This window comes from Polypterus senegalus, chromosome 5, assembly GCF_016835505.1.
Source record: "Polypterus senegalus isolate Bchr_013 chromosome 5, ASM1683550v1, whole genome shotgun sequence".
Classification (NCBI taxonomy): Eukaryota; Metazoa; Chordata; class Cladistia; order Polypteriformes; family Polypteridae; genus Polypterus; species Polypterus senegalus.
The window spans coordinates 24,076,584-24,098,287 of NC_053158.1; the positions used below are offsets into that span (position 1 = coordinate 24,076,584).

Here is a 21,704-nt window from a genome sequence, read left to right on the forward strand (position 1 = left end):
CCCGGTATAAGTGAAAAAGGGAAAAAAAAAAAAAATTAAAAATAAAAAAAACTATTAAAATATCTACATCTAAAAGTTTAGGCAGTGAAAAAGCACTTCATTGACAAGGAGAGTGGAATGATGTTCTGTTAACTGTCTGGAACTGTTTAAAACATTTGTTTAGTTGCCACAAACAACTTCACATTATCAGAACGAACAATACTGCTAAATACTTCCTTCTTGCTGTTAAAACATAAGTTTCTTTTTAGGAAAGAAAAGGTTGGTAGTTCATACATCTTTCCATGTTTTTTTTTTTTTTTTTTTTTTTAAACGGGAAACAATATTTAGAGCCACTGATGAAGGGACACTCTGGCATCCGTGTAATATACACAATGCACTTGTATCTCCGTAATGTACATCAAATACTTTACAACAAAGCATAAAAAAAAAGTAAAAGAGTAAAGGCCAGGAGCGTCTTCTCAATCAGAAGACTCTCCAAAATGCAAGTTGAAGCTTTGAGTCACAATGAAGAAAAGATAATTAACCAAAACGTGAAAAGCTGTCCCCATAGCTTGTGTAAACAGTTCGATTCTTGTGCTTGATGTACTCATCTCATCGCCCTTCTTTTGCGCCATCCCCACTCCCTCTTCCTCTCTCTTCTCTCTCACTCTCTCTTTCCATCTCCAACTTTACTGCTGCCCACAACGATATTTTGTCAATTTGACATAACAAGCCACACTTTTCGATTCTACTAAACGGGTCTCCTAACTTCTCATACGACCGACTGTTTCGATATGTTTTCACCCAAGGTGTCCCTCTCCTGTCTTTCCTATTCTTTTAAAGGAACCGTTCTATGGAACAAACTTTAACAAACTAAACTTGCTTAAAAATGTCTTGTGGTATGCATGCACATGCACGGCCCCTCTGTGGTAATTTTTTTTTGTTTTTGTTTTGTGTTGTATTTTTAATTTCTTTTTTTTTTTTTGCTTTAGAATTTTGACCTAAACCCAGGAGTCTGGTGAGGCCGGGTAGTGGCTCGTTTCATAATTTAGTTCACTGTAGGGTCGAGCGGCTGAATAGAAGTCCACATAGTTGCCGGTTGACTTCAGTCCCAGATGCATATTGTAGTCTGTGGCAGGTGGCGGGCGGTGGTGCACCTGGTCTTCAAAGAAAGAGTCTTCATAATTTCTGGTAGAATTTTGGAATGGTGGATACGTTTCATAGTCTTTCCTGACGTTATCTTGAGGAACAGGTTGAGACGACACCTGCAAAGTATAGATAATAACACTTTATTGCTGCAAAAACATCATTTGAGAAGATGTAGCTCATACAATTGATGCATCACTCAAGTGTAATTCAACAATGAATCCATTACTCATTTACTATTATGTAACAAGACCTTAACAAACACTTCTTGTGGTCTTCATAAAACTTACAAAACATTAGTTACACTGCAATGTGACCTGCTAATAAAATGTCAAAATGTTGGAGAGATCTGAGGTGGCTTAACTCTTAGTATAGGTCTTAGTATAAGACCTGGGAATCCTTCATATTAACATGTAATGTCAATATCCCTCAGTGCACAGATTGAATAATCAATCTACTGATGTTTTATAAGTGTTACGAGGACCAAAAAAAGTCTTTGTTAGGGTCTTGTTAAATTACATTTTTGCAGTACCTAAACTAAAGTGTTACCAAAAAACATTTGACGAGCCCAACAGAGCTCACTGCTATATTCCTTTTGTAATGTGGAGATCAAAACTGTACACAGTACTCCAGATGAGGCCTCACTTAATCATAACCATTGTGCTGTATAACCTTACATTCTACAGTCATAAGAAAAAGTTTGGGAGCCCCTCTTAATTCTTTAGATTTTTGTTTATCATTGGCTGAGCTTTCAAAGTAGCAACTTCATTTTAATATACGACATGCCTTATGGAAACAGTAGTATTACAGCAGTGACATTAAGTTTATTGGATTAACAGAAAATATGCAGTATGCATCATAACAAAATTAGACAGGTGCATAGATTTGGGGACCCTAACAGAGATATGACATCAATACTTAGCTGAGCCTCCTTTTGCAAATATAACAGCCTGTAGATGCCTCCTATAGCCTTTGTCTGGATTCTGCATGGAGGTATTTTTGACCATTCATCATACAAAATCTCTCCAGTTCAGTTAAATGTGTAGGCTGCCGAGCATGGACAGCCTGCTTCAAATCACCCCATAGATTTTCGATGATATTCAAGTCAGGGGACTGTGATGGCCATTCCAGAACATTGTACTTCTCCCTCTGCATGAATGCCTTTGTAGATTTCAAACTGTGTTTTGGGTCATTGTCTTGTTGGAATATCCAACTCCTGTGTAACTTCCACTTTGTGACTGATGCTTGAACATTATCCTCAAGAATTTGTTGATATTGGGTTAAATTCATCCGACCCTCGACTTTAACAAGGGCCCAGTCCCTGAACTAGCCACACAGCCCCACAGCATGATGGGACCTCCACCAAATTTGACAGTAGACAACAAATGTTTTTCTTGGAATGAGGTGTTCTTCTTCCGCCATGCAAAGCGCTTTTTGTTATGACCAAATAACTCAGTTTTTGTCTCATCAGTCCAAAGCACTTTGTTTCAAAATGAATCTGGCTTGTCTAAATGAGCATTTGCATACAACAAGCGACTCTGTTTGTGGTGTGAGTGCAGAAAGGGCTTCTTTCTCATCACCCTGCCATACTGATGTTCTTTGTGTAAATTGCGCTGAATTGTAGAACGATGTTCAGATACACCATCTCCAGTGAGATGTTCTTGCAGGTCTTTGGAGGTGATCTGTGGGTTGTCTGTAACCATTCTCACAATCCTGTCATATGCCGCTTTTGTATTTTTCTTGGCCTGCCACACCTGCTGGGTTTAACAGCAACTGTGCCTGTGGCCTTCCATTTCCACAATTTAAACCTCCGAGATAGCTTTTTGTAGCCTTCCCCTAAACCGTGAGATGGAACAATCTTTGTTTTCAGATCTTTTGAGAGTTGCTTTGAGGATCCCATGCTGTCTGTCACTCTTCAGAGGAGAGTCAAAGGGAAGCACAACTTGCAATTGACCACCTTAAATATCTTTTCTCATGATTTGACACTCCAGTCTATGAAGTTCAAGGCTCAACAAGCGAATCCAACCAATTTGGTGTTGCAAGTAATCAGTATTGAGTAGTGACAGGCATTCAAATCAGCAAAATTACAAGGGGACCCACATTTTTGCACAGCCAGTTTTTCACATTTGATTTAATTTCATACAACTAAATACTGTGTCACGAAAAATCTTTTTTTTTTTGATGAAGTGTAAATTATTATGCAAGCTGAGAGGGGTTCCCAAACTTTTTCATATGACTATATTAGCCTTCTTTATGGTCTTTGTACACTGACTGGATGTACTGTAGATGGAGACGAGTCTACTTCAACTCACTGGTTCTTCTTATGGCTCAACAAAGCTTGTCAGTCCTGTCCACTTAATTCTTCCAAAAAACATCAAGTCAAGTTTTGAATGTCCCTTGAGTCCTACTCTTCACCACATTACTTGGTAGCTCAAGAGCCATGTGTCTATGGCTCTCTGTGTGAAGACAAACTTCCAAACATTACTGCTAAATTTACTCTTTACAAGTTGTATCCCTGTGTTCTCATTTTAAACTCATAGTCTTGATCCACTGGACTAATTCCTTTCATAGTTCTGAACATTTCAATCATGTCTCCTCTTAATCTCTGTTTGCTTAAACTGAAAAGGCTCATCTCTTTTAATCTTTCTTCAGAACTCATCTCCTGTAGCCCTGGAATCAACCTAACTGCTCTTCTCTGGACGTTTTCTATTGCTGCTCTGTCCTTTTTGAATCCTGAAGACCAAAACAGCACACAGGACTCCAGATAAGGCCTCACCAATGTGTTATAAAGTTTGAGCAGAACCTCCTTGGACTTGTACTCCACACATCAAAGCGCTATATAACCTAACATTTCGTTAGCCTTCTTAATGGCTTCTGAACACTGCCTGGTGGCAGATAGTGATGACTCCACTATGACCCCTTGGTCTTTCTAATAAGGAGAACTTTTAAGTTTTAGACCTCCCATTGGGACCCAGGAGAACAACATTTATTATCATTCCACAATACTCTCACAAAAAATGTACGAGGGACATTCAAAAAGTTTCCGCATTTTAATTTTAACTCTAGTTATTAAAAATTTCAAAAACAAATTACATCAATTTTCTACATAGTCACCTTCCTTTGCAATGCAATTTTCCCAATGTTGTACCAAACTTTTAATGTATAGAAGAATAATTTTAGGGTAACATTCCTCTTAAAGAAATAGCATAAAGGGTTAATAAATACCAGAAACCTGTTCAGGCACACCAGGAAACCAGATAAAGGTTGTGGCAGGTGGCCAGGGACCTTACCCCACTGGGACACCAGGGTCAGGGAAGGGGGCAGTGTTTTCCCTGGACACAAAAGGGCAGCCCCCCTGATTTCCATCCAGGACCACGACTACGGAGCTGGGAGGCGCAGCCCCGTGGGGGTCCGTGGTCCAACCATGGGGCTGCCTGGATGGTTCCTGAGCCCTGGATGACAGCACTTCCGCCACACGAGGAAGTGCTGTCACTGCAGGAACTGTGTATGCCCGGAGTGCTTCCGGGTGCGAGGGCAGCACTTCCGCCACACCAGGAAGTGCTGCCAGAAGACCATCATCAGCACCTGGAGCACATCCAGGGCAAGATAAAAGGGGCCGCCTCACTCCAATGGAAGAGCCGGAGTCGGGAGGAGATAGACGGAGCTTGCGAAGGAGGAGTGGAGGTGGCTGAAGCGAGATGAGAGTTAAAAAGACTGAGGAATCGTGAGTGTAGATAACCAAATTGTAAATAATAAGCAGAAATAACCCCATGTGTTTTGAACTGTGCTGTCGTGTCTGTCTGTGGCTGGGCTATCTTTCACAAGGTCAAGTGAATAACAAAATGTACACTGAAATATAAGAATTGATTTAGGAAAAATACTGACATGGTCAAGTAAAGAATGTACCAGAAGAAAGGTTGATGTAACAAAAGTTAGTGAAGGATGACTAAGAAATCAGCAGATGTCCTATAAACCAGAATGGACAGTTGCTATATGCACAGAAATTTCAAGGGTGGTGGCGCAACTCAAAGTGTACAAGAAGAACTAGAATATAATATAACAGACTTTTATTTTATATAAATCATTTGGGTGTAAACCAATGAACCAACCACAGTAAAATGTATGCATTGATCGACACGGTATGTAAATTCAATAGTTTATAAAATGAACCTCTATGCTTTGTTTTCTCTGATCATTCTGCTGTAACAGACTGTATTTGAAGAATCCTCCCTCCAAGACATTTGGCTGAGGAGTAATTAAAAGATACAATAAACAGCTCTTCTCCTGCTGATAACTGATTTGTCCTGTTAGAGGATGTTTCTTCCTTTAATAAGATGTTAAATTTCGACCACAAATGCCATCAGCAAAAAATGTTCTTGCATTCACCATTTCCAACGAAAATATGAAAGTACGAAACTTTATTGAACGTCCCTCGTAATACAAACACCTTTAGACATTTTCATTAAATTATTCTTTAGAGCTGTTACATTGAACTACACTGAGAAAAAGAACAGTTTGCCTTCACTGCTATTAAGAGCTCATTATTACATCCAGCTCAGTAGAGGTAAGAGGAGAGCCCTCAATTGAACCTGCGCATAAAGTAGTCCGGGGTGAAAGAGCACCACAGGAGCGAGTGAATCTTAGTAGGTGAAGCCCTAACCACCTAGTGGCCACAAAATGTCTAACGATCCTCAAGTTTGGTAAGCATGTGTGTAGTCTAGTCGTGGGTGAAACCACATTACATGAGCAAGGGTGTATCTTAGTGGCTGAAGCCCCAACTGCCTAGTGGACACACTATGGTTGAGAGTCCTCAAGTCCAGTAGGTAGAAATGCGACCACACAGGTTTAATTGATAGGATGTGCATAATGTAGTCTTAGGTGAAACATCATTTTAAGTAAGGCTGCACCATAGTGGCCGAAGCCCTAACTGCCTAATGGGCACTCTATGGCTGATGATCCTCAAGTTTGGTAAGCAGAAATGCTAACATTCAGGTTTAATCGATAGTCTGTGCAGAGCGTGGTCTGGGGTGCTACAGCACTATGAGTAAGGATGTAGCTTAGTGGCTGAAGTCCCAGCTGCCTAATGGGCACTCTATGGCTGAGAGTCCTCAAGTGCAGTAGGTAGAAATGCGACCACAAAGGTTTAATCGATAGTCTGTACAGAGCGTGGTCTGGGGTGACACAGCACTATGTGAGACAGGATGTACCTTAGTGGGCACACTATGGCTGACAGTCCTCAAGTCTAGAAGGTGGAAATGCCCACACTCTGGTTTCATCGACAGTCTGTGCCCGGTGTAGTCTGAGGTGAAACGGCACTACAGGTGAGGATATACCTTAGTGGCTGAAGCCCCAGTTGCCTTCTGTGCACGTTATGGCCGATGTGGCAGTCCTGTCCAGGTGAAAGTGCTATATATGACTTCAGCTTTCCTTCCACATTGCAAAGAGACTAAGGTTTAGGGTCAATGTGAAAAGCAAAGCATTTCTCACTATATTACAAAGAGTAACAAAGGAATAAAAAGACAACAAAAACTAAAAGAGAATAATTATACATACCTGGTTGTTTTTGATCTCTTCACTGGGAGTGACATAGGAGTTCCGGAATAATGTTGAGGTCCCACTGGAGATTTGCACTAAAAATAACAAAATAAAACTATTTTTAGTCAGTAAATCATAGGATGATCTTCTTAGTGTCGACAACACAGACACAGACAATGCTCATATTGTTGGCCTGTGTTTTAATCCATTCAGAATACTTCATTTGTATCCATTTAATGATGTAAAGATTAAAAACAGCTCTAGCTGAAAATACTAAATCATATTCAAAGCTGTATATAATACCGTAAGTGAGCGCGCCATTTGCTGAGTGGATAAGCAGAGATTTTAATAAAGCCAATAATTAAAAAAATCAAGCACCTGAAAATTGAAAGAAGCATGAATGACAGGATGGATTAATTTTAATTTCATTTCAAATCACTCTTGTCGAGAGACTCCATCCTTTAATAAGGACAGTGGGAGTTCTGTTGTAGGAGAGCCGCTAGTGTGGCTTATCGGTTCCAGCAGCTGGCTTGGAAACGATGGCGTTCAGACACCCAGGGTGAGCCAACTGACCCACCAGGATGCCAATTGGTGACATGTGGCAACAACTGGTGTAAATTGTAAGATGCTCTGAATAAAAGCATCAGGAGCACTTTAGAATTACTTTCATTAATAAAACTTTAGAACTTTACACAAGGTACTGCAAAAAGATCTACAACTAACGAATGAGCGATTTGTACAGATCTATTTATTAATGATTTATTAAGAGAAGTTACTATAAAGTTGTAACCAGAGTTGAAAGATAACTTAAGACTTATTATACTTATGTTTAGTATACATTTACTGTATATTTGCTAGGGTGGCACAGTGGCGCAGAGGGTAGTGCTGCTGCCTCGCAGTTAGGAGACCTGGGTTCGCTTCCCGGGTCCTCCATGCGTGGAGTTTGCATGTTCTCCCCGTGTCTGCCACAATCCAAAGACATGCAGGTTAGGTGCATTGGCGATTCTAAATTGTCCCTAGTGTGTGCTTGATGTGTGGGTGTGTGCGCCCTGTGGTGGGCTGGCGCCCTGCCCGGGGTTTGTTACCTGCCTTGCACCCTGTGTTGGCTCCAGCAGACCCCCGTGACCCTGTAGTTAGGATATAATGGGTTGGATAATGGATGGATGGATGTATATTTGCTAACTTACACCAAGCAAGAAAATCTTTCCGGCAAGGACCTTAAAGAGGTGTAGTGATTAGAGTAAGTGCACAGTTTACAGGTTGTGTTGGGGCGCAGAGAGCCCGATCCACATACTGTAGACCCTGCAGACAGCTCACTGAATGCGCTAACTTAGGCCCAAATTAGGCCCTTACACAGTAGTGGGCTTAAAAGCCAGTCAGAGCGCCAAAGAGCCAGAAACCAACAGGTGGATGTCATAGTGCCAACTCTGTTTTCAGAGAAATGCCACCAAGCTCCCCCAGAGATGGGCATACAGTAGTCAAAGAGCCCAACTGCACAGTTCCATGGCTTCTCTTCAGCTGTATGTACAGTGCCCCCCATAATGTTTGGGACAAAGACACATTTTTCCATGATTTACCCCTCTGCTCCACAGTTTAAAATTACAAATCAAACAATTCAGACATAATTAGAGTGCACATCGCCGACTTTCATTTAAGATGATTTGCACACATGTCGGTCACGCCATTTAGAAATTACAACACATTTTGCACATTTCAGGGGACCATAATGTTTGGGACACAGCAATGGCCGGTCTATTAAAGCCATCACATTTAGTGCTTTGTTACATATCCCTTGTATTTAAGGACTGCTTGACGTCTGTGATTCATAGACATCACCCAATGGTGTGAATCTTCTCTGGTGATGGTCTACAAAACCTCTAATGCAGCCATCTTCAGCTCTTGCTTGTTTCGGGGGCTTGTCCCCTTAAGTGTTCTCTTTAGCATATGGAAGGCTTGCTGAGTTGGATTTGAGTTAGGTCACTGGCTTGACCATTCAAGATTTTTTCATTTTTTAGCTTTGAAAAACTCATGTGTTGCCTTAGCAGTATGTTTTGGGATTATTGTTACAGGATGAAGCGTATCTCACATGCGCATCCTGGACGCATTTACGGAAACCTGAGCAGAGTTCTATGCAACTCAGAATTCATTGTGCCACTGCAGTCAGCAGTTCTGCCATTAATGAAGGTAACCCAAGCCATATAACACCCCCAGCACCATGTTTAATAGATGAGGTGGCAAGCTCTGGATCTTGGGCAGTTCCTTTTTGCCTCCACACTCTTCTCTTGCCATCACTCTGATCAGGTTCGTCTTCATCTTGTTTGTCTACAAGACCTTTTTCTAGAATTCTGCTGGCTCTTTAAAAGACTTTTTCACAATTTTGCCATTCTGTTTTTGTGGCTAACGAGTGGTTATTTTTGTTCATGAAGTGTTCTGTGGATAGTCGTCTCTAACACGTCCATATGTGCCTCCTGAAGGCTGTTTCTGATCTGTCAGAACTACATAGTGACCACCGTAAGGTTTGGTGCTAATGGTTGAGGGGCTGTTTTTCAGGGTTTGGGCTCAGCCCCTTGATTCCAGTGAAGGGTGCTGTCAATGCTACAGTATACAAATGATATTTTGTGCATTTCCAAGTTTGTGTCAACAGGTTGTGAAGGCCCTTGTCTTGTCTAGAATGACTGTGCCTCTGTGCACAAAACCAGGTCCATAACGCCAAGGAGGAATTCAAGTGGCATAGAGCCCTGAGCTCAGCTCTTGACGATGAATGAGTGACCAAAACAAGCAGAATTTTCAGGTTTTTGCAAGAAAGCCAACTTTGCGCAAAGCAATCCTTAACTAAGGACACATCCACAGGAGGAAGGGACGGTCACATCGTCTGCTGCTGCTGCTAAGGACTTTGACGCCTCAATCACAGAACGGACATACGGAAACTCTGTTTATCTGTAAGAGTGTCGGGAGTTGTTTTTGGCTCGGTTTACTTTACCCTCATTACATCTGCCTCACAAGCTGCTCTTACGCTGGCGTGTTTCACCCTTGTGGACATATTGTATGTGCCTGCTTCATTTTGCTGCCCGGTGTCTTTCTAAGTATTTTCTTGCATGCGAGAGGTAATTAACCACACCATTTAAATATAATGCCACCATCAACATAAAATGCCCCATTGCTTTCTCATATGGCAGCCTCTGAAATGAAACTGTCTAAGAAAGTGTAACGCTAATATTATAAGTACTTTGGGATTTGATGAAGATACTTCTGCATGTGAGGATTGTTCAAGGGAGAGATAATGGCTTTCTTTCACTCCATTACAATCACCAAATTATCTGTATCTCTTAGTACTCATATATACATAAATACATACAAATGAGAGAACAGATAAAAACATTAAAGAAATCTTTTCTTGCTGGATTGAGAGTGGCCTACAAACTCAATCAGCATAAATATAAATATGAATTGCAAAATGGCAAGAAATAGATATATCAAGAGTATAAACGTGCTGTAGCTCTGGACAGGACTTGGCTACGTTCTGCTTATCTCTTTTACTCCATCACAAAGCTCATGGCTGTTTGGATCTGTTATCTAAAAATAAGCATCAGTGTAGGAGCTGGGAAGGGTTAAGTCTGGAGGAGAGAGGGCTGCTAGCAGGCTGTGGAATAGTCGGCAGGAATAAACTGTGTTGTGTATCCGGGAAGCTTCTCCATCTTCTGGCATTTGACTGAGCGTCATCTGATTATGGAAGGGACGGTCACATCGTCGACACTAATATGATTTGGACTGGTGAATGACGTTTAGGGGGTTTATGGTGTTTCGTGCTCATCTTGTGTATGTAAATTATTACACACGTATGTCAGTCTTGTATTTTGTGTCTTGATTTGGTTTCAATATAATGAGAGCATTTCACTGCATATTATTCATTATCGATGAAAGGAGAAACCAGGGTAGCGGTTAGTAAGGCCCCATTATACAATACAATATAAGACAACACAATTTAATTTTGTCACACAAGGCGTGCCACAATGGACTTTAACAGGCCCTGCCTTTTGACAGCCTCCACAGCCTTGACTCTGTAAGAAGACAAGGAAAAAATGGAAGAAACCTTGAAAACGGCAATTCAAAAAGAGACCCCTTTCCAGGTAGGCTGGGTGTCAAAAAAACGAGTAAGTACAATACAACACACAGAAGAGAACACAAGAAATCCTCAATACAATATAATAGTGCAGGGGTGGGCAATGTCAGTCCTGGAGGGCCGTACTGGCTAAAGGTTTTCATTCCAACCCAACCAATCCTTGCCAGTCTCGCACCTAAATTCATTTTATGGCCTGTTAGTCTGTAATGTAAGGTTCTTATATCGTAGATTTTTTCCTCTCCAAGGATATCATTCAAATGATTTGAAGCCTAAAGCAGATCATTTTCAGTCTATCACATTTTCTACTACATGTTTTATTAAATCACACAGTGCATGATGAACCCACACACTGGATGGAGAACTGTTGGCTGTTTTGTTTGTCATTTATATTTTATTGCTAATAAGGAGCCATAAAAACAATGAATGCAGCTGTTTGCTAATAAGCAATCGAGGGTGGGGAACCTTAACAAGCGAGACCACTAAAAATGAAGCATCAAAATGTCACTTAAGCAGTAAGTGCTTCATCAGCAATAATCGAGTTCTCATTAGGAAACTGAGTTGGAACAAAAACCTGCAGCCACTGCGGCTCTCCAGGACCGACATTGACCACCCCTGTAATAGTGCAATAGAAACATTACAAGTACAAAGCAGCATTCAACAGTAGATGATATCCCATAATTAGGTTTGGGTTTGTTCTGAAGACCTCGCCATCAAACTATCTCCCCCCGCTGGCCTTTCCACAGCTGATTATCTTAAGAAATACTCAGTAGTAAGTAGCTGCTGACCTGATCTGACCAATTTCACAGCATAGTGGAGAATAATACAAGCTGTCTGCTTCAACTCTATGACTTTGTAGTGTGCTGTAGAGTCCGTTATGCTTTGTGGCTTTTGCCCTAAATGAACCAGGCTTATACTTCACGTGACGCGACGTGTGCTCCTGTGGACACCTCTGCTACGCAAGGGTTATACTGTTTATACATGTGCACATATTTTACATAAATCAAGAAGATTCCACCAGGCGGCAGTGCGAGATATCATCACAGTGAGAAAACGTTCCACTCTCCTGTCTTGTGAATTGCCAGAAACATCCATGAAATTCCGAGGACACCTTGCTACAATATCTCTGAAAAGGATGGATGTTTAATGATTACATCCATTAATCCAGAGACGCACTCATTCCTACAAGCAGAAACAATCCCTGGATGGGGCATCAGCTTATCATAAGGTGAGTATAAGCACTCGCAGCATCATTTTAGCATTTCACCAAATCCCCAAACCTGCACATCTTGGAAGGAAACCAGAACACACTGTGGAAACCCACCAGGAAAACATGCGAACTCCAGGCAGGGAACACCAGGGACAAGGCAGCAACTCTACCACCCCGGCACCGGGTGTAATTATTAACAGTATTCATTATTTAAATGAAGTTAACGATTTATCTGTGAAATGTAACAGACATACTCTATTGCATTTCATCATGAAAGTGATATCAAGCATAAATCTGAGGATTCTAAATGTGCAGAGAGCTGGAATATCATACATTTAATGTGTTCTGTGTGGCGATTGCTGCCTGCTGCTGCTCTTAGTTCAGGAGGAAGCACCAGAAGCACGTAGCGATTAACAACTGAGTGGGTTTTAAGATGATGTTTACGATGTTCTACTTTAATGATAACGTAAACTACGAGAATAAAGTGGAAAGTTCGAGATTAAAGCCAAAATTCCCACTTTAATCACAAAACAGACCTTTCACAATACAAATTTTCAGAGAAGATGGAATCGAGAGATGGCATAGAAAACTCAGAATCCATGCAGGGGTCATAACCGAATCCCGGTCAGAGATCAACGCCATAAGCCAAAAAGAGTTCACGTTGCCAGAGCCGAGAAACGTGAAACGTAAATTGTAATCAGAAAACCAATAAAAAAAAAAAAAATTTGAACCAGTAAATTCAAAAACTAATAATGATAGAAAGGTTTTTCACTCAAAAATTAAAATCTTAGATGATTATCTATGTGTGGTGCATCAACCCAGCAACATCTATGATGTGTGACCTCCAAGAATCGCTTCTGAGCAAGAGGATCTTGCATCCTAGAAATCAGTCTTGTTTATGGCAGAAAAACAAGATGGCACCACAGGGAAGTGGGAGCTGTTTTTAAAAATATTAAAAAACAATAGTACAAAAAAAAACAAAACAGTACAACCTCTAGATTCCTTAACCTCAGAAAATTATACTCAAATAATTTTTAGCAGTCAAGCAACAGTTGGAAAAATTAAATTTACAAGCCAGATTATGACATAGCAAAGCATATCGATTTCACGCCTCTCATGTTATGCTAAAGAGATTAGCAAAAATATTTTCAGAGTAACCAGGAGAAAAGACGTAATGAAAAGGCAAAAAAAAAAGCCAAGACCAGGATTTCAACGAAATCGCCACCAAACCCAAAACGAGAGCCAGAAATATGTACACAAAAAACTTTTGAAGAAAGAGATTTGAAAAGCAAAAAGGAAGTTTGACAGAAAGAATTTTGTATTCATGAACTGGAAGTGTTCCTTTTCATGACCTTTAAAACTTGCCGTGTCATAAGTCAAAGATCATGACCTCCAAGGACACGTCCCTAAAAATGTTGCCCTGAAGATGGGAAGCCAAAATAGTGGCTGCTGCAAATAAACAAAATGGTGGCAAAAAAACTGACCAAATAAATTAACAAGAACAAAACTAATGTCAAATTCAGAATCGAGCGACTATCAAAACCCTTTAAATGATTTCAAGAACTCATAGAAAACTTGTATAACTATATAATAATTTGAATAAATAACTACCTCCTAACATCTACACAGCTTCTATACCTGCAGTGTCTTTTTTGTGGCAAAGATCCACTGCCAGGGTACGTATATACAGTAAGTCGTAACGGTCAGCCTTCTTTTGCAGTCTGTTGATGTATTTGGCCCAGAATGACCATGGTGAATGATAAAGGGAAATGTAGCGTAGGTCTCCTTCGTGTCCAGCGGTCTTTAAAGGGCAGATGTTCAATCTCAGTCTTCGGGATGGGGCACGCCTCATCTAGCTGTAGCCTGGCATGGCAGGCTATCATATGCTTTTGTCAGGAACACCGTCACCAACACCCAGCTTTTGATAATGGCACTCTTTTCTTGAAGAGAAGATGTGTGGTTTGATATTCCTAATTTCTGAAAAATATGCCATAAACTTCAGGGTGCCCATTGCCCTTTTCCCTCATAACAGACTGTGGCTGTATTGCGTTTCTTTGTTCCAGTGTTTTCCAGTCTTTGTGCTCCTTGTGTTTCATCACCCACTGTGGTCTGCTGCCCTCTATCACCAAATGAGTCCCAGCTTCCCCTTTTTTGGTTGTGTGTCCCACTCAGCTGCGGCACATGACCCCCTTTTTCCTGGTGCAGGTACATCACATTTCTCTCTGGGTTTCCAGTAGCAGCAGGAGGCCTCTTGGTGACGGGCACTTTCCTTTTCTTTATGCATAGACATGCAGTTGGCCTTTCTGCCCATTTCTTTGGGGACAACACAGAGGTTTGTGCACAGCTGCCTTTTTGAGAGCGCCATAGACATTACTTACGTATTGTGATTATTTTTCCCCAAACTATTTACAGAATAGTCAAACTATGAAGGACTCTAGTCTTTCAGAAACTATGTGTAATTAATTTGTGTGAAACAGAACAAATAAGAGAAATGGCGTGCATCTTTCTTATTAGGACATAAATCAATATTCATTCCCAAAAGATCAACTGCCAACACACAAAATTGGATGTTTTAGACCATTACTACATAGACGAACCCTAAAAAACATGTAAAGCTAATAATGACCAAAACTGTTTTATCTAATATCGATCACAAGTGCTCAAAGGTGCCTTTAAGCAGATAAGATTTTTGAAGAGAAAAAAATGGCCGGCGTGATGTCAGACACCGACCCACTAAACGGAGCTCTGTGCAAGCCCATCACAATAACATGACCATCTTAGAGCTCTGCCATTGCAAAAGAGGCAGCAGGGACAAAGAAATCTATACATCAAAAAGGTATGGCTGTCTGTCATGTGATTACTTGTGAGCTTCTGGGCCTCGATTCTTAACCTTGGTCTTAACTGAAAGCTTATGATATGCCAGATATGTTGGGAAATTCAAACTGGTGGCCATGACCTGATGTTGTGTGTTTTCAGCAAAGAGATTGAGAAGCCCAGTGAAAAGCACCATTAGGGCAGAAAGGAAAAGAACAGCAGTGACATTTGCTGAGTGTCAAGCACATTGTAGAATGTGATTAGGCAATAAAGAACAAGAAAAAATACAAAGACAAGGCACTGAAGCACAGCAACAAGCAAGAACTAATCGTGAATATAGTCTAATATCTTCTGGAAGTGGTTATGGGCACCTGGTGGGTGGCCAGAAAGATTTATTGTTATAAAAGCACAGTCCCCACTAGCCCATCTATTGATAAACCCCCAGCACACGGTACACATATGTTCAGAATTCATAATTAAGTGTTTATTGATCATCGACTTTAAATAAGCTATGACAAAGTGACTTGTGGTTGTGCGTTTATGGCAAAGTGATCACAAAACCAATTGATGACCACCATAACGGCAGAAAGAATGAGAAGAGCAGGTACATCTGCTAAATTTAAGGCAAAGCTCAGAAGGCGATTAAGTGAAAAAAATGAGAAAGAATAAAAAAGACAAGATGCTGAGTTAGAGTGACAAGCAGGAGGCAATCCAGAATAAATGGCAATTGGGCAGCATGATGGCTCACAGGCACGCAAGACAAAGTCCAGGATACGGAATGCAAGAACGAGAAAGAGACAGAAATGCATGGCGACAATTGAGAAGATTGTGAAATTGCCAAAACCTCCTACCATATGAAAGCTTTGCTTTTACACCCTAACCTCAGTGTGTCTTTGAAGACCACTACTTAGCAGTGTTACCTCAGTGACTAATGTCAAGCTGTATGTTTTCATGTTGAAAGCAAAAGAATGTGTTGCCAAAATAGAAAAGTTACGCTTGCTCTAGATGAGCCACCAGAGGTAATAAAATACAACAAGAACGGAACAAAGTAACTATTTAGGAAACTTAAGCATTATCAGCTGCTTCTTATCTTTAGGTCGTTTATTATCTGCATTTTGTTTTAGGACCTATGTGTTTCACTGGTTATGTGAAGGTTAGTGATGATCTTCTGTTTATATACTGTATTATTTAGTATCTATTCATTATGCTTCTTGCGATTTGTGGGTGATCCTCCAAGTCCACCCTGATGTCACGGCTGAAGGACCACCTGTAGCCTTTAGATTTTAAATCGGGGAGTGGATCTTTCAGTGGTTCATTGATTTTTAGAGAATTCTGTTCTTTAATGCGTATTCTTACTAACTCAGAATGAGTCAGTAGAGATTTTAAAATGAAAGGGAATGGGAGATGAGAGGTGGTCGATAAAGCAGGCAAGGCTCGTAACTAGAAAAGACAGACAACCAAATGGCAAGTTTTAAATGCAAACCAAAAATCAAAGCTTTGGAAACAGAAACATATTTGTTCATAACCAGGAAGAGATGAGAAAAAAGCAACGCACACCAACACATCCTAATATCCGACGTCCTGGAATACCTATAGAAATGCCAGCCTAATGTACAGACACATCACATACTCCCGAGTGATCCTGGGAAAGACAAGACTGCTAAAAAATGGCAATAAGGCATTCTTAGTTCAACTTTTTAAATACTGCATAAGGAAAGAAATAGATGTGAAAATCAGATTCCCTAAAGTCCAAAACCTCCCATTCCATGCACAACATGTACTCAGATCTCATAGGGAAGGCAAACATCCATCCATCCATTTTCTAACCCGCTGAATCCGAATACAGGGTCACGGGAGTCTGCTGGAGCCAATCCCAGCCAGCACAGGGCACAAGGCAGGAACCAATCCTGGGCAGGGTGCCAACCCACCGCAGGGCACACACAAATACACCCACGCACCAAGCACACACTAGGGCCAATTTAGAATCACCAATCCACCTAACCTGCATGTCTTTGGACTGTGGGAGGAAACCCACGCACACACGGGGAGAACATGCAAACTCCACGCAGAGAGGACCCGGGAAGCGAACCCGGGTCTCCTAACTGCGAGGCAGCAGCGCTACCACTGCGCCACCGCGGGAAGGCAAACAAATTAAGAAAATTGATCATTAGAACAGTATTGTTTTCTGGATTCTAGATTTTGTTTCTGTTTTGCGATTTTGTACAGGGACTTGTTCCCTTGGATTGCTCTTTTTAGCTTTATTTGAGGTTTTTTTTTTTGGTATTTCATCTTCTTCTTTTATAAGGATTCTTTGTGGTCTTTGTGGACTCAGTTGAGAGGTATTTTGATAGATTTTGGAACATCTAAAGTAATTAGTTATCCATTTCAGGAGCCTGGACATATTGGAAGTCTGCCAGTAAAGGTAGGGGGTCAGGCTGCCTATGGCGAGACCTATTGGCCTGTTTTTGTGGGTCGTTTAGAGGCCTCACAGCATTTCGCTACACTGCGTGCTGCTCCATCAGAACAAGCAGACGTAGTTCAGGACTTGTATGACAATAGTCCAAGAAAACTGGGAGGCACCACCCATCCTTATTAGGTCCTAGATATAAATAAACTGTATTATCAAGTCGATCCAGCAACATTCTTTCAGCTTAAGGGTGAATTGCATAATCAAGGACGCCAAGGGAAATTACGGAGAAGTGCATTTAAAACGGGAGGCATGGTGGTGCAGTGGGTAGCACTGCTGCCTCGCAGTTAGGAGACCCGGGTTTGCTTCTCGGGTCCTCCCTGCGTGGAGTTTGCATGTTCTCCCTGTATGGGTTTCCTCCGGGTGCTCCTGTTTCCTCCCACAGTCCAAAGACATGCAGGTTAGGTGCATTGGCGATCCAAAATTTTCCTAGTGTGTGCTTGGTGTGTGTGTGCCCTGCAATGGGCTGGCACCCTGTCCAGGGTTTCTTTCCTGCCTTGTGCCCTGTGTTGGCTGGGAGTGGCTCCAGCAGACCCCCCATGACTCTGTAGTTAGGATATACCAGGTTGGATAATGGATGGATGCATTTAAAACTGAACTCAGGAGGCACCTCTTTATGCAAAGAGTTGTGGGACTCTGGAACAATCTACCAAGATATGGAGTTGAAACCTTGACAACCTTTAAGAAGAATCTGGATGAGATATAAGGAACAGCTGAGCTATTAGCTAAACAAATGGGCTTGATGGACTGAAGGGTCTCCTCTCGTTTGTCAAATGTCTTATGTTCTGATGTTCCTATATTGCTAGGTGTTTCTGTTATTTTGTAACATAACATTCCTAAACCTGTTTAATCCAAGTCACAGTAGCAGAACACTAGAAGTGCTGAACTGTGTGTGCAAGGCTGGGAAGCAAATCTGCATGTGGTGTCAGTCCATCACAGTTCCCAGCCATGCACGCACTCACCCTAAGGTCAAGGTGGAATTGTCAAATACCCCAAGGTGAACTGGAATATCCAGAGAAAGTCCCATGTAGACATGGGGAGAAGGCGTGAACTCTGTGCAGACAGCAAGTGAGGCAGGATACACTCCCAGTGCAACGTATTGGTTCAGAGTTACAAGTTAGGTTAGGTTTAAATTAACTTTAGGGTTGGGATTATCTGATTTAAGATCAGGGTTAGTTTTAAATTCAGGGACCCGATTTTCGGTTAATGTTGGTATGTGTTGGTTAAGGTTAGTATGTATTGTTGGGTTATGTATGTGTTTTTTATGCTTTGTTGTTGTTTTTGTTAATTTTAAGTTATTATATTTTATGGCTTAACGTCATTTCTATTGGTTTCATGTGCAATTCTATAATTGGGTCCTGCCTTGTTTTTTGTGGGTGGAACCCCACCCTGACATCACTGCTCCTGAGAGTAGTAAGCGAGCTGAGAAGGAGCAGGAGATCAGTTGTTTCAGTGGAGTTTCATAAGGACTGCTTTTAGTGCAGAGTTTCTGGTTTTCTGATTATTCTCACTCTGGATTGGATTTTGATTTATTGTTTTTGCATCAGGACAGCTTTGCCTTGTGCTTCCTTTCGCTTTTCTTTGTAATTTGCACTTTTTGCAAATCAATCTGTTTTGGCATCAATGGGGGTTATGGTTATCCTCCTTATATTTTAATACATTTTGTGTTATTTTGCCAGCTCCCCTGTTTAGGGGAGGCTCGATCAAGCAGACAAGTGAAGTTCCTCTCCTGCTTTGACAGTTTCTCTTGGAGAACTCACAGCCATTTTGCCGCTTGTGTAAACTCCGTATCATAACACTCAGCACTTGCTATCTGTACAGCGGCAGGGCTATCCACTTTGTCATTGTATTGCCCAAAGCACATAGCGTCACGGGCAAATAGGAAGACATTGCAGGCCACCAGCTGCTAATGATCAGACAAATAAATCAGGTATGAAAACTGGGAAACAGCAAAGTGTAGTCCTGCTAAGAAAAGGCGCCTGATGGGATGTACTGAAAGAACCGTAGCACTTTACTTATCTAAGAATGAACAGAAACACTACTGAATGAACTTTAGGAACAGTATGCAACTCAAAGAAATGGTGCAGAAAGCTAAGCAGCAAAATGGCAGTGCTTACATCTGTTTAAGGTTTTACTTGTGAAAGATGTCCTCTGCAATTTCTAAGCCCCTATATCATGGTAAAACAGAAAGTGAGGCTTCTCAAGTACTACTAGGATGAGCTGTGACAAAATATACGTCTTGCACTTTTGAATTCAATTGCATTTTGATGCGGCACTAAATTACTTTGGGTATATTTGCAGGCTGTAAGCGAGTTTACCAATGCTGAAATACAATCTCCCGCACTCCTCTACTCCGTACGGAAACAAGGCAGAAACATGACAACACAGCAGGCTGGTGCTTCCTTTCATCACACAAAAATCAAATGCATATTGGTGTTAACATATGAAGTCGCATCTGCAAATAAATAAGCCCACTTATTGTGGGTTACAGACTCAGACTATGCATACTAGGAATCGGAGAAACGCTACCTGCCATGGTGTCTTTCCTGGAAGTGTGCTCGCCTTTGTTGCCATGGTAACTCGCATTTGTTCCAGTTGACTCGTAGTCGGTCTTCCTCTCCTTGAGGCTGATCATCTCTCGGGGTGAAGCCGGGGCACTTGCTGCACAACAAGGTAATTGAGCAAACAGTCAGATTGAGCATTTCACATTTTTGATGCCATTATTCATTGCAAACTAAAGTTTTCCAGTGAACACAAAACTATTAACCTTTCGCACTTTTTTATTCTTTAGAAGGAACAAAAAGACAAAAACAAGAACGAATGCAGGAGACAATAAAACAAACTCTTTTTCTCACTAAAAAAATTAAAGATGAAGAATTAATCACATCAGTTTAGAATAGGACTTTAAGCATCCGTCCACTGATAAGCCCAATGTGCTATGCAGTGCTGCTGAATTACATGCAACAACACAAGCCAATAAGTACAGAAACGTATATCTGTGTAAATTTCTGTGTACATACCCAATATTCCTCAACATGTACATGAATTATATATCTATGCGTGCTGTATATCCATTAATTATCAATCACATTATTCTACTTTTTATACACTAGTAGTAGCACTATTGTCACGTGTTTAAAGTCTTACTTGCATATATATATTGTAAAAAGGCGCTATATATAAGCATCCAACCCGACACAGATTCACACTGGAGGCACATATAAAATAAAAAGTCTTTTATTTTTCTTCACCTGTGGAGCAAGTCTTCCCCATAATCCCCACCGGCACAACACAAGTGTGCAAGCACCAGCAAACACACCACACACTTTCTTCTCCTTTCTCCTCCACCACCACTCCACCAAGCTTTGTCCTCCTCCTCCCGACTCTGGCCAATGAGTGGTGGCTGCTGGCTCCTTTTATTAGCCACTCGGAAGTGCTCCAGGTGCTTCATTGCCGACATCAGGCTGCACTTCCGGGTGTGGCGAGACCAGTGTGCTCCTGCTGTAGCACCCCTGGCAGCGCTTGCGGAACCCAACAGGGCTGCACCAAACTCCAACCCCCATGAAGCCCTGCGGGAGTCCAAGGCACCGCTGCAACCTAGGGAGGCTGCCACCTAGCATCAAGGGGGACACATTGGGTTTCCCATCCTTGCTCCTCCAGAACATATGCTGCAAGGGGCAGCCACTATATACAGATGACCCTTGATATACGACCGGCCTGACATGCGAACAACTTGATTTACGACCAAAATTTTTGTTTTGATTTACGACCAACATCTTGCATTATGACCCGAATGCGGTCACGTGTATCCGCTTGTGCGATTGTAAACAAACAGCCGAGAGCGTTCGTAAGCGTCGGTCGGAGCCCAGATACATGTGTTTGTGGACGTAATTTCGGTCAGTGCAGTGATTTATCTATATATATAATTCACTAAGACCATCGCAAGCAAGACGCATAATTGCTAAGGAAGGAAGAGAAGGTAACGAAGGTAAAGAAAGCGATTGTTAAGGGATGTTAGCTAGCGGGCTGGCGCGGCACATGATGATGTCATCAGGCTGAGTCAGCACCGGCTTGCTTTGGAGTATATTATTACAGCAGTTCACAACACGACCAGCTTTGAACTGAGTGCTCGACTACTGTCATTATTAACTTGAGAAACGGCGATCACAATCGAAACGAAGATGGAAATTGTGTGGAAATATCACAGTGGTGTTCGTGTGACTGATCTCGTTAATATGTACAGCATGTCGAAATCCACCATCTCGACAATTTTACAAAGAAAAGATTTGCATAAGGAGGCTCCTTCTAAACAATAATCACCTTCCGTTTCATTCTCCTCCTCCTCCCTTCCTGCAGCCCAAAGATGTCAAATTAAATGGTGAGTACAGTATGAAATTGTTGTTTCTGGTACGCTAGGCACTTTTTATAACTTTTTG

General features: G+C 41.5%; 1 protein-coding gene across 7 annotated transcripts in view; it reads right to left on the reverse strand.

Moving 5' to 3' along the window:
- Positions 1 to 284: 284 nt before the first annotated feature.
- The window catches only part of LOC120530167 (catenin delta-2), a 1,616,252-nt gene continuing 1,594,832 nt past the window's right edge, over positions 285 to 21,704 (reverse strand). For all 7 annotated transcript variants that reach the window (XM_039754393.1, XM_039754398.1, XM_039754395.1 and 4 more), the window contains 3 exons: positions 19,798 to 19,929; positions 6,679 to 6,755; positions 285 to 1,244 (listed from right to left, as the gene is read on the reverse strand). In XM_039754393.1, coding sequence (XP_039610327.1) covers positions 981 to 1,244; positions 6,679 to 6,755; positions 19,798 to 19,929 — 473 coding nt within the window. In that variant the 3' untranslated portion in view covers positions 285 to 980. The remainder of the gene's footprint in view (positions 1,245 to 6,678; positions 6,756 to 19,797; positions 19,930 to 21,704) is intronic.